Source organism: Candoia aspera, chromosome 3 (assembly GCF_035149785.1).
Source record: "Candoia aspera isolate rCanAsp1 chromosome 3, rCanAsp1.hap2, whole genome shotgun sequence".
NCBI classification, from domain to species: domain Eukaryota; kingdom Metazoa; phylum Chordata; class Lepidosauria; order Squamata; family Boidae; genus Candoia; species Candoia aspera.
In genome coordinates, this window is record NC_086155.1 from 185,616,742 (window position 1) to 185,630,939 (window position 14,198).

General features: G+C 38.2%; 1 protein-coding gene and 1 non-coding gene across 4 annotated transcripts; both read right to left on the reverse strand.

The window, feature by feature from the left end:
- Nucleotides 1–1,827: 1,827 nt before the first annotated feature.
- CFAP418 (cilia and flagella associated protein 418) lies at nucleotides 1,828–13,089 on the reverse strand. Of its 3 annotated transcripts, none has more exons than XM_063299515.1 (6): nucleotides 12,758–13,084; nucleotides 8,336–8,432; nucleotides 8,125–8,195; nucleotides 6,083–6,148; nucleotides 4,325–4,420; nucleotides 1,828–3,534 (listed from the first exon to the last, which is right to left on the reverse strand). In XM_063299515.1, exons 1-6 carry the CDS (start codon nucleotides 12,955–12,957, stop codon nucleotides 3,375–3,377), a joined length of 690 nt encoding a protein of 229 aa, XP_063155585.1. In that variant the 5' UTR covers nucleotides 12,958–13,084; the 3' UTR covers nucleotides 1,828–3,374. The 3 variants fall into 3 exon arrangements, with proteins under 3 accessions (XP_063155585.1, XP_063155586.1, XP_063155587.1); XM_063299516.1 differs by having other exon boundaries at nucleotides 12,618–12,890; XM_063299517.1 differs by having other exon boundaries at nucleotides 3,380–3,534; nucleotides 8,132–8,195; nucleotides 12,758–13,089.
- Nucleotides 13,028–13,109, reverse strand: TRNAS-AGA (transfer RNA serine (anticodon AGA)). The gene has a single exon. It is a non-coding gene; the product is annotated as a tRNA-Ser (tRNA).
- Nucleotides 13,110–14,198: the final 1,089 nt, after the last annotated feature.

Genomic DNA, 14,198 nt, shown 5'->3' on the forward strand with positions numbered 1-14,198 from the left:
TCATATTAACTTGACAGTTTGTGGAATGGCTTGAGGGAGGAACTCCAATTATATTGAAAATGAAGTAGACCAAATTCAGGGTAAAACTGTCCTCTACAGGAATATTCTTTTCAATTTAAATATGCTGCCCAGAATCATGGACCTCATCAGCCTTGGCCTCACTACCTACTTTCAGATTGATGGACAAATATACCAACAAATCAGAGGTACACCCAGGGGACCACCACTCTCAGGACTCTTAGCAGGACTATAATGCAGCATCTAGAAGCTATAGCACACCCACACATACAACCAAAACTATGGATCTGGTATGTAGACAATACCCCCCAAATTCCTACTAGTTGCATGGGGTTGGAATCAGCATCTGTACCAGTACTGACTTTTATATTTCCAACAGCAATTGAAGAACAAGGATATGAGCATGATTAAAACTGGAGAAATGGGTTAGAGGAGGAGAACATGGAATCTCACAACATAAATCATGTATCTTTGGTAATTCTATTATTTTAATGCTTCTATTTTGCCTACATTTACTGAGGTTTAATAAACTTTTACTTGAGGTTTATTGGTTTATACTTTAATCATCTGGACCCATGGAAATGAATCTCTCATCAAATTCTATCACGACTTCAACAACTACCACCCCGCCATCAACCTTAGCCTAGACCTATCTACAGGACAAGTCCACTTCCTTGATGTTACCCTAAAACCACACAGTGGTCACATAAATACATTATAAAGGAAACCTACATGCATACATAAATGCTTTCAGCTTCCATCCAGAACACACCACCAAATCAATCATCTGTAGTCAGGCACTATGCTATGACCACATTTGCTCTGACTCACTTGACAGAGCTGCTCAAGTGAGGGAATTAAACCAGGCATTCAGAAAACTGAACTACCCACCCAAGGAGATTAATAGACAAATCAAGACAGCCAGATCAATTCTCAAGGATGGACTATTAAAAGCCAGACCACAGAAACAGAACAATAGAACACCACTGGTTGTTACCTACAGCTCACAGTTCAAGCCACTCAAACACATTATTAACAAGTGGCAGACCCATACTTGCGTACAGACAACCACCCAATCTGATGCAGATTCTCATAAGCATAAGAAACAACAGAACAACAGTGCTAACATGGGAACCAATCCCTGCCACAAACTCAGATGTCTACTTTGCCTCTACATCTACACCAACCATGACAGGCCTTAACAAGTACACACACAAGATTAGAGGCCCCTATACCTGTTCTCCCTCAAATGTGATATATGCCATCATCTGCCAGCAATACCCCTCTGTTCTACATAGGATAAATGGGACAAACTTTGCACAAATGGACACGAATTTGACATCACAACTCAAAAACAGGACAAAATAACATCAGAGCATTTCAGCCTCCCAGGACACGCGATAGCAGATATCAAAGTGATTGTTTTGGAAAAGTGGGACCATTGAGCAAGAAACTGTTGAACTCACATCAAGGTTTCAGGCAATGGATTTTCAATTGTTAATTGAATTAGGTACTTGTAAGCTGTCTCATGTGTAACCTGCATCTGATAACCAATCTGTCTTTCCCTCCCTTTCCTCCCACCTTTGGCAGCAAAATTGGTCCAACTGAGTGACTAACAAATTCAAAGAATATTAGTATTTATATTCCCCCAACTCACCTGGTATTACTATTTATTATTATTATTATTATTATTATTATTATTTTTAACAATAGTGCAGCTATATAGTACTTTCTTGTAAAATGCTCCACAAGTTTCACATTTATTATCTAAGTAATGCTGTAACATCAGGGCCAATAAACAGAACTGCATTAAGTAACTGATATATGAAATATAATAATTTTACTCAGAAATGCCAAGAATATAATGTTTTAATGATTGTAACATTACAGAAAAAATCTGAGCAAGGACTGATTTCCATGTTGTACAGTCTTAGCTATGAATTTATCTGTATTATGATTCTAAACAGATTATTTTATTTGTATTACTATTTGTATAATAATACCAAAATTATTTGTATTATAATTCTAAACATATTCCACAATATAAAAAACAACTGAAATCAATGGCACCTATTTGTATGTAATGTGTTTCTGATAAAATAATGAACTATAGCTATTGTTTTAGCATGCTGTTATTTCAGTCATATTGTTTACTACTGGCCTGTTATAAATCTTTAAACCACAATTCATTTCTAAATTTTCAGTGCTACAAAAAATTAGTGAACATATTATTGGATAGTGTGACATATTACAGGTTGGAAAAATTATATATAAACAAGAATTACATTTAGGACATATTAGGTCAATACAACTCAGCAATCATGATATGACCATTTTTTAAGAAGAGGAAAACAGATGCAATAAGTCAGGACAATCTTTATATAATATTTTGATTTTAAGTTTTAAAGAAAACACTCAAATGTGCTAACAATGATAATAAAAAAGGCATTTGACCATTTTCTGATTAACTTAAATGCTGTGCAGTGATTGTAAGGTGAAGTCACCCTCCATCTATTTTATGCATACTCCTGCCTTTCACAAAGAAACATAGTTGATTCAAAATATTATTTCAGAAAGCTTTCTGGCTCCTAATGATGCTGATTTGTATTAGAAAAACTTTGCAAGATCACCAGATAGTGAAATGAGCATAAACAACATATAGCCCAATTCAATGCAGGTTTACTTGGAAGCAAGTGCCAGTAGGGTTTACTTCCGTGTGTGTATGCACTAAAACGGCATTATGAATATGGTTCGTAACTAGCAATTATGCTTTTCAGAATTTTGGAGCTGCAGTATCTTTTTCTTTGTCAGTCTGAACTAGCCTGCTATTTTAATTGCATAATTCAGCTTCTCATACAAGGTTTAGGATAATACTGCTGTAAGGCTGCATTAATTTGACTATAACAACAGCCAGATAAAAGCAAAATTGTCAGAATCTCCTTTGAAATATATTAAGTGTCTGAATATTTTCTATTTCAGATATTATAACTACCAACTATATTAAGCTAGCGCTCTAGTCAAAGAATAAGATTTTACTTCACATTTCTTTTTGGGAAGCATTCTTCCTTTTCAGTTTTATTATTCTTTTATTGGTGTTAATGGAAGGAGCTGTCAAATCCAAAGACCTTTATCAATATAACATTTAACTAAAACAATTTTGCTAGCTTGGTTCTATAAGCAATCAGATGTTAAGCCTCTGGACAGTTATAGCCAAATTAGTGCATGATGCAAATGCTCACTTTATACTGGAACAGCAGTAAGATCTACACAGTGATCCTCAGGGCATCCTACATGATGCCAAGCAATGAACAGATGATTTTCATACAGATGTGGATGCTGCAGAAAGCAAGCCAACATCAGCCAATATGTTTGCTACAAACCCAACGGAGCTGTCGGTCCATAGTTAGATCTGTTAATTCATCTATAGATCTCCAAGTGCATTGGCAGGCATAGGCCCGTGATCCCTTCTTCATTAGCATCTTTGTTTTCAACTTGCTGAATTCAGGCATGTTATTCCTAAGAATTAAGAACATTTTATTTCAACTGAGGTTCTGGAATGGTTTTAAAGTATCATTGCTTCACTGCTTAGAATAAGAGAGCCACTGAGTAGAAGCACTTTCATTCACACAAAGGATGTGAATCTCCAGTTTCTGTCAACTTCTGAATACTACAGTAAGTTGATTCTGGAAAGATTGTCACTGTTCAGAAATAGTACCGGTTGCATAAGTGTGTGTTTATGCACGCAAAGAAGCGGCAAAGGAACCTGCTCTTTTTTGCAAGGCAGAAGAGACCTCTAGCTGTTGCTGAACTGCAACTCACAACAGTGGCCAACAGTTTCATCACCCTGATGAAGACCGAAATCCTTCCCTTGTTCTTTCAATGGAAAACCACTGAATCAATATTTTATACCAGATATTCTGAAAGTGGGAAAGTTCAGCTATTTATAGGTGCTGCCTATAAAAAAAGTTAAAAAGTAACCCCATGCCATTGTACAGGCATAATTTTGATACTATATTATAGGAACAGCTTTTCTATGTATTTATTATTTAATCATAATCCCATACACTTAAAAATCTCTCTCTTTCTCTCTTGGCTTGATGGAATTTAGTCTCTAGTAGATGTGTTTAGGATTGCAAACAGCCAGAAACAAACTTGACATGAATGAGAACCACAATCAAAATTTTCATTTATCTTGCCCACAAATAGCTTTGGGAGAAGGGGAAATATCTGTCATATCAAAAAACACCAATAAACTTCCAGTGGGAATACACTTAGAACTCTTGATAATATTGTCCATAATACATACCTAAAAAAAAGGTAATCACATGATTTATCCCACTGATAGTCATTATAATGCAAAACACGGAAGTCACATGCAGTACAACGTAACTGATCACAAGTTCTATTGAAAGAAAGGGAGAAATGTCACTTGGTTTATTTAAACAGAATGAATATGACCCCCCTGCCCCCAATTAAATTGCAATTATTTGAAATGTTAAAATGTTCAACAACTGTTGTTCGATTAACTGGGGGTCCTTTTCTCACCGATAAATCAATTTAGTAAAGACGCTGGGCAGGTCAGGACTGGATGTAACTTAGCCTTATGGGGACAAGTATAACCTCCTCCTGCAAGATATTTATATATTGCTTCCTACAGTGAAACATAATGAAGTGGTTTATAGTAAAATTCGTATAAAAGGAATACATTAGAACAATACAAAAACTACTCAGTAAAGCACATTCATTGAAGTGGTGGTGATGGGGACAACAACATTCTTCCAAGATTCACACTGGGAAGGTCTGGATGAAGAAGTCCGTTTTTAGCAGGTGCCTAAAGTACTAGATATCTCCTGGATTTCAAGGGGAAGAGCATTCCAGGGTGCTGAAATCACCAAAGAGGAGACGACCTGAGAGCAGCTGTCATTTGGCATTCAGTTGTTCTCTGTACATGTAACAGGACTTTACATGCAATCTGAAGGTATCCTGGTTCCAAGTTGTTTAGGGCCTTTTAATTATGAAATATAACTATGAATATAAACAATCTGATTTAGGAGCTAACTGGTAACCAGCGCAATTGTTTCAACAAAGACGTAAAAAATGTATAGCCAGATTCTTCTCTTGGCAACTTGGCTGCTCTATTCTGCACCAGCTGCAGCTACCAGACCAAGGAAACGGTATTCCCACATATGGCACATTACAACAATCTACATTTACCACTATCTGTAGCCAGGTATTGGTTCAGGATGGGCACAGCCTCTCCTGATTCAGATTTTTATGGATAAATAGAGATGAGTGTCATCTACATATTGGTGACATTCAGCTTGAAAACCCCTGATGACTGCCTCCAGAGAGGGACTATCACTCAACACTACTTTCTGAGACCACCCTTCAAAGAAGAAGCAGAACCACTGTAACATAGTGCCCCTTATTCCCAACTTACGGAGATGGTCCAGGAGAATATTATGGCCAATAAGCATCAAAAGCTACTGGGAGGTCAAGCAAGATCTATTCCTTTCCCACAGGAAGTAATCTATCAGGATAATCATACACGATTCTATCCCAAAACCAGGTCCTGAATTGAGACAGCCAAGCATGAAAATAATTGGTCTCTGTCAGGGATACCTACACTGCAGACACCATTCTCTGGCTATTTGTGACTGTGTGGTAGTTAGTAAGAGCCTTTGGATCTAAACTTCACCACAAGGTGGTCTAGCCATGACACTGGAGTAACTATAAGTTCCCTAATACCCAGGCCACATCTCTTCAAGCTGAGGCAAAACCTAAGTTAAGGGTGTCCCCCACTGTATGCATGGGAATGGTGACTGTTTGAGACAGACCTGTAATTATCATGGATGCCATGAAATCCTAAACAAGCCCTGCTAAGGCAGCATTTGGGACTAGTTCTGGGGTTTTCCAGTGTTGCAACCCTGACCTCTCAAAGCCTGTCCACCCCTGCTCTAGATTATATTAGACAGTTAATGTTCAAACTCAGTAGAAGGCAGCATCCTACATTCCTTCATATTGTGAGATATAATTAACACGATTGATTAAAAAGAAATCATACCTTTGTGAAATATTTGTTCCAATACCATATGGTGCTGTACTTCCACCAAGGTATACCGGGCAACATCTACAAGAATTAAAATTGGGAGTCTTTTAAAAACCACAGTCTCCTTATAAACATCTGATTTCTTAGGCTTTATTATCATAGTTAACAGGGGAAGCTTTTCAACAAACCTATGCTCCTGGAAGAATGATAAAGCATGGCAAATCAGAACAAGTTTATATGTATTAACCAAAAGCAAAAAAGTGCCTGTTAATCAACAAATAACACTATAGAAGATTAAATTATGAACTTAAACTACTAGTCATAAAATATCAAACTCAGTTGAAATAATAATTGATGCTAGTACTTAGAAAACTGTCAGAGACAGAGAGCTGGATCCAGATTAGGTCGGCTGCTAAAGTGCTAATTGTGACCTTTGCTGGCTCATATGTTTGGAACCGTTGCCCTGAAAACCTAAGTTGCAGAGCCTCTCTTATTGCCTTCATGCTACAAAACTCATATTTTCTGTAGACCTTGACCAACCTTTGGGGTGGTCAGAATATTAACTTATGGGAATATGGGAATGTTCTAGAACTCTGAGATTTATCAGAATGAGGTATAATTATTTATTATTTAGAATTAAGGCCCAGTAATACATTTTGAATATTAGAACTGAACTAAATTCATAGTACCCTTCCAGACAAAATCCTTTGTTTCTCCCCTTTTTCATTGTATACATTTAATTGTATAATTTCGGGGGAAGTTGAGACATTTTGTTGTTGCCATGATTTCAACAATTAGGAATCAGTTTTTAAAAAAAAAACAAATTTACAGATCCATTTGAGATCATCCAAAAATCTACCAGTAGTTCTTGATCTATTTGTCATCTGGCTCCCCAGTTGGCATCTGAAGGAAAAAAGCATATCTGCCAGCACTTTATTTTATTTTATTTTATTTATTCGTCAAATTTTGCCACTGCCCATCTCCCTTCAGAGGAAGGACTCTGGGCGGTTTACAACAAAGGTAAAAGATTTGAAATACAATAAAACCATAAATAATACATAAAATATAAATACAAGATAAAAATATAAAATAAAATCCAGATGGCAATAAAAGTTCTAATTCAGTTCATGAGTATATGAGGGCCATTTTAGGGCGCCAGCCATCCCCAAGAATGACTACCCCCCTTCCTGCCCCAAGCAACATGGCAGACCCAGGTCTTCAGTATCTTACAGAAGGTCAGGAGAGATGGGGCTTTATGCTCACTTTATGTTCACTGAATCCCCTGTTTTCCTTAATTAAATGTTTATGATGCCCTTAATTTTAAAAATATGAATAGGAAGCTAGGGTGCTATAAACCTAAATCCTATCCTCAGCTTGTATTTTCACAATGCCTCTAGGCCCCACATAAAACCTAGAAGCACACTTAGAAAATAAAATGGTGAGTGGCTACATTCTAATCCTTTCCCTTACATGGGCATTGTAAGGCTGGATGTAGCCACAATGGCAACTATTCTGTGAAAGTGCTGATAACACAGTTTCAAAATTCCAAATGGCCCTGAAGGGTTGGGATCTATGTTCTCTAGTCTGCTGTAACTAAGGCTGCATACTTACCTGGGAATGAGTTCCACTGAACAAAATCGAACTTACTTTTGTAAAGACAGGTATACAGTATTTTATAGTGGAAATTCCACTAATCATAATAGAATTTATTTCCATGTACAAAATTATGTTATCAGTCCATCCATCCATCCAATCAGTCACCCTATTCTCTAGATTCTTAGCCAGCATGCTTATGGGAAGATGGAGTGACTGTAACTTAGCCTAAGTATGTATAGCTGAAATAACCACATCTTTTCCCTGCTTTCAGTTCCTTCCACACTGTGTTGTTTTGCTTATCTCAACCTTCAGTTTTGAGTGCTTATGCACACAATTGTTGCAAAATAGGTGCAAAAATTCTGGACAACCCAAGAGCCCTTTGTTGACTGACTGCCAATGCAATGAAATTGAAGTTAGCCATTTATTAAACATTTATTTAGATGTAAATCTATCTTACTTACTTCTTACCATGGGTTTGAGTGGCGGTATTGTTATTTTCAGATGCCGAGCTTAATGATCCAGGAGTCTGTTTCTAACAAAAAGAAAGAGAACAAAGGTCAAGTTAACCAGCTGTATAATTATAAGGTGATGGCTTAGGGAAAAAACACAATAGTAACAGCCCCCCCCTTCTGATTGACCTGTGTGTCTTTCTTTTCTCAGAGATTTACTTACTGTGAAATTTCTGGCGTAAGTATTTTCATCTATATCTTTAATTATTTCATCTATGTCCTCTTCTTCATTGGCTCCTTTTGTCAATATTTTGGTAAATCTAAGAAACAGAAGAGAAGAATCACTTGGTAAAAAATGTAGTCATATTGTTCTGTCAAAAAAAACAATAACAACCCACAAATCCACAAAAGACAGCACCCTCTGGTGGGTTTAGACCTCTGGGGGATGAGTGAATTACCATCTTGTTCAAACTGTGGTTGGTGCCTTTGAAAGGACACTAAGTTCACATACTTCCTTTTCTAATCATTTTTGGAAATTGCTTGTTAACTGCTTTTCAGCTCTTAGGAACCTTTGGATCAACAAGGTTTACAACACCGGGTGAGCTTCCTTCAATCCTCAATGAAACAAGTTTTAAATACAAGTTTAAGGACTTAATTTTTTTTAAATAAACAGCAAAAGGGTGATTAAAACTTTGAGTTTTGAAAATTACAAACAGACTAAGGGTCCAGATAAATTTGAAATAAGATTTTGGAATTAATTATATAGAATCCTTCCCATGGGAAAATGCTTTTGTTTTGAATTATTTTTTATCACATAATAAGATGAAATTTTAAATATGGACACTAGAAAGAACTAAAGATTACAATTAAAGGAGAAGAACACATAAACTCAACTTACAATTACAGAATAAACAAAATATTCTAACATTGGACATATTGAAGGATATTTTTGAAAAATGAACTCAGAAATTAATAGTGTCAACAGAGACATCTGCCTCTATGGAGAGACTGTGTCTAAAAGATTATGGAAAAGGAACAAGTTTTACCTGACAGGACTGGGAATGAGTTGAAAGTGGATTTACAATGACAGGCTACAAGAATGATATAGAAAAAGATGTAACATACAAAAGAAACTGGCTGATGTTTTAATAATTAAAAGGGGTATACAAACAATAAACCAAGAGAGTGACCTGGATAATTTTCCCATATTGGATTTACAAAAGAGTCTTGTTAAAATTTTGAAGAATCTCATGATAAGGGACACAAAAAAAAAAAGAAAAAGAAAAAGAAAGAAAAAAATCAAGTTCTATGCATTATTTGAATGGACTAAAGATTAAGATTGTTAGAAGTAAAAGAAAGGAATATAAAGTTGGTTTATTTGATCAAGGTTAAAATAGATGTCTTGTTATTTCTGGTAACCCTTAATGGACTTTTACTGACACCAGGACTGAAATGATGATGCTTTATGGATTTGTTTATAGATAAGAGATTGATGGCTGAAAGTGAAGAGGAACTGAGGAGCCTTATGATGAAGGTGAAAGAAGAAAGTGCAAAAGCTAGCTTGCAGCTAAACCTCAAAAAAACCAAGATTATGGCAACCAGCTTGATTGATAACTGGCAAATAGAGGGAGAAAATGTAGAAGCAGTGAAAGACTTTGTATTCCTAGGTGCAAAGATTCCTGCAGATGCTGACTGCAGTCAGGAAATCAGAAGACGCTTAATCCTTGGAAGAAGAGCAATGACAAATCTCGATAAAATAGTTAAGAGCAGAGACATCACACTGACAACAAAGGCCCGCATAGTTAAAGCAATGGTGTTCCCTGTAGTAACATATGGCTGCGAGAGCTGGACCATAAGGAAGGCTGAGCGAAGGAAGATCGATGCTTTTGAACTGTGGTGTTGGAGGAAAATTCTCAGAGTGCCTTGGACTGCAAGAAGATCCAACCAGTTCATCTTCCAGGAAATAAAGCCAGACTGCTCACTTGAGGGAATGATATTAAAGGCAAAACTGAAATACTTTGGCCACACAATGAGAAGACAGGACACCCTGGAGAAGATGCTGATGCTAGGGAGAGTGGAGGGCAAAAGGAAGAGGGGCCGACCAAGGGCAAGATGGATGGATGATATTCTAGAGGTGATGGACTCGTCCCTGGGGGAGCTGGGGGTGTTGACGACCGACAGGAAGCTCTGGCGTGGGCTGGTCCATGAAGTCACGAAGAGTTGGAAGCGACTAAACGAATAAACAACAAAAAACAAGAGATGGGATATGGGAAGAAGAGATCATTTGTTTTATTTTAAGAGGAGGTAATAAATTACTAAAATTGTTTATACTTGTGAGGAAGGTGGGAAGTCACTTCTTTATTTCTTTTCTTTTTCTTTACTATATTCTTACTTTTCTATTTCTATTTCTTTCCTTTTTTCTTTCTTTTCTGTACCTTCTACTCTTTCTTTTTATTCTTTTATCATTTTTTTAGTTTGTATTAGTTTTTACTGTTGTAATTATAATCTTTAATAAAATTACTATAAAAAAAGCTTGCAGTGGGCAGGCAGGTTGAGCTTATAAATGTATGTGATTTATTTTACAGAAATAAGAAGACTACAGGAATACTTTCCTCCTTGTATCAGTTTCTAATATTATTTGGAATCTAAGTCATTATGCATGACCCTTTTCCACACTACGTGAGGATAACAACTCTGAGGACTTCAGAAGTACATTTCTTTCAGCTTCATGACTTCCATATACAAAACAGATAAGAACTGGCCTGTAAGATAAGGTTGTTGAAGTCTTTTCTTTTAATATTAGTCTATTTGTCTTGCTGAACTTCTTTATAGTAACAATAAAGCTAAATTATATTACAAGGCTGTCATAATATATTTTTCTGTATATTTATGTATTAAATTTATATGGCTGTTCACTCACCAAGCAATTCTAATCAGCTAACAAGGGTTAAAAATGTCAGAATACATAAAACCCAGCAAAGACGCATATAGTGCTAGGGATAACATGTTACATACTAACAATTCACAGAGCATCTGGCCCAATGCCAGTGAGAAGAATGAGGTTCTTCTAGAAGCCAGCAGGATTGGCATCATCTGAATCTTGGCTGTTCCACAGGGCACGTTCAGTGACTGGGAAGGTATGCTTCCTGGATCCCATAAGATGATGCTGTCTGATAGATGGGATCTGAAGCATGCCAACTCCGTCTGATTTTGTTTTCTCTGCCTGATCTTGAGCAGGCAGAGAAAAATGGGGATAGATGGTCCCAGATATTCTGGCCCCATGCCAAATTGGGCGTAATAGGTGATCACCACCACTTTGAATCGCACCTGGAAGCCTTCTGGTAACCAGTTCAGCCTGTGCAGTAGTGGTGTTACATGGGTGCACTGAGGTTAGCAGTGCTATCCCACTTTTTCAGTCTGGCAGTAATCAACACATAAAGATTGCTTCTGCCAACGTTGTGATCCAAGACGAACCTTAGAAAAGAGCTGGCAGTTGTGATAAGTGATGTTTGTTAAGCATTGGAATATGTATATTGGGATGTGCTAAACATGAAAGGAGATGTGACAAAAGTTCATCAAAAAATAAAATCAGGTGATGAATAGCAGCTGCCAGTTACTGGTAGGACCAAGGATAACTGATGTAGAATATGTCTGCAGGAAATATTAAGTCAATTATTCCCCTATGAAAGGCTTCACATTTAAAAAAAAACCCTACCAAGAAAACCCACACCTCTTTATGAACAAATATAAGTAATACTGTATATATGGCATGCATCATGACCAAAGGCAGTGTCCAGAAATGCAGAGTTTTTGCTGTGTGAGTACTAATGCATATATGAGGGCTGTCCTGGATCAGCTGTCATGATGGGTGCATGATCCCTGGATCTTATTTAATAGGGGCAATAGTAGATTGGAGGTGGGGTGGGAAATTGCCTGAAGCAGGCAGGAAAGGGAGAAAGATGCTGTTTCTGAATATTATTAGCATGGAGCAGAACTAAAAAGGGTAGCAATAATTGCACAGAAAGAAGTATGGCGGTTTGGGAGAAAATCCAAAAAGATAAGGGGGAAACCATAGAATTATGTATGTCCCCACTTTTGGTTCCCGATTGAGCACTGTCATATGCTAGTCCAGAGCATCAGTAAATAGAACAGCTGTTGATGGCCTTTTCCAAAACTAAAGAACTAGTGAGTCTTTTAAAGCAACCATTACTCGGAAGGAACTCTCCAAGGGTTCAGAGACTCACCCCTACGTGTGCTTATGACTGCAGCTTACAAAGTTTAGAACAAAAGGCTTAAAAAGGGAAGCCCTCTTTCCGTTGCCTGGGCCCTCCCTGAGCTGACTGAAAATGTTAGGCGAACCCACCTGGAGGGCGCCAGGTTGGGGACAGCATCGCTGCGGCACCGGAAGTGTCGTTCCAGTCTCCTGCAACCTGCCTTTCCTCTCAGCCTCAGCGGCCGAGGAGGTGGGGAGAGAGGAGGAAGGCAAGAGCATGCGCACTGCTCACCTGGCCCTCTCCCCCGCCGCGGCCGCCTCAGCCTCCGCCTCTTCTTCTTTCTCAAGGAGGCGGTCCCTTTTCCGCCCCTGGCTGGCTCGGAGCCGCTCCGAGCAGTCCCGCCTCGAGAGACGACAAAACTTGTTCTCTACCTCGTCCAGCAACGCATCCAAGTCGTCCGCCATCTTAGCCCGTCTCCGCGGCTCGCGCGCTCGCTCTCCCGTTGCCACGGTAACGGATGGTAGGCAGGGAGGAAAGCCGCGCGCATGCTGGCCACGCCCCCTCGGCCTGGCCTCTCCCAGAACCTGGTTAATAAAGTGAAGCACAAGGGGGAACCGTGGGCGATTTTCATTGTTTCCCGAAAATCGGTCTGAACGGCAATTTCGTGTCAAAATAAATGTTCTGAAAGAGCATTTTCCTTCCGTAGTCGGCAGGATTCGAACCTGCGCGGGGAGACCCCAATGGATTTCTAGTCCATCGCCTTAACCACTCGGCCACGACTACAGAACACGAAGACACTTTTTCCCGGCACGACTGATGTAGTCGCCTTGCGTTGCAACTCTAGCGGACTGACGTCACATTAAACAGGCCGCGGAAACAGCGGTGCGAATGTTTTCTAGCAGTCACGAAAAGGAAAGTCATTTAGCTGTTCATGAAAGGCAGTTATAAAATACTAGTAATATCTTTTTATTTTAATTGCTTTTATATGTGGTTGTTTCCAACTTTTTGGCTTTGAGACTTCGATAATTTACCGGCTTGCGTTTCAGCGGTGGTTAATTTTAACAGAAGGCTAAATTCTTTAGCAGATTTCATATTTGCACTTTCTTTCATTTTATTCCCCTTCATTTGGGGGAGAGAAGTGCAGCGTAACCAAGTCTTCTTAAGCTTCATTGAGCTCAGTGGGGTTCAAAAAAATGCTTAAGTTAATACTTGACAGTATAATTTTCATTCAAGATCTATCTGCTATGGCACGTTTATGCAGGAGCTGTACTACAGGATCCAGTACAACTAATAAATGACTGGTTTTAAAGGCAATTATTTCTCTGCCTTTGCAGTCATAATTTTAATAGATGCGATTTTATTTTTCTCTTTGGTTCTCTCACCTTTTTTCCCGAGGTACCAAGGTGTTTGCAAATTTCATATACCCGCTTTTATTTATGGGAGAACATTACAGTATTTGCAAACAAACTTGAGTTGCAGGCAACACTGCCACTTACCGGCCAAAAAATTTAGCATGCTCTAAATAATAGATTAGTTAATCATGTGTTTGGCTCAAACAGTGACATGCACCCAGAGTTCTGGCCATTCCCCAGTTATTCAGCAGATGGACTAACACAACACCTTGTGCTGTGCCAAATCTTTCATAATCTGCATGCATAAAATTGAGGTTCATTTTTATCCCAACATAGATATCCCCCATCTGGTTCTACTTGCTCCATGACAATTCAAGTGCTCCTGCCACAATTATATTTTATGAATGGATTTATAGATCTCATTTCTGTTTACATGTGGAAACCGAATAAAGAATATAAGAAATGTTTATACAAACTCTCATGATTTTTTTCCTGTCAAGTACGTAGTATCTGTTTTCCT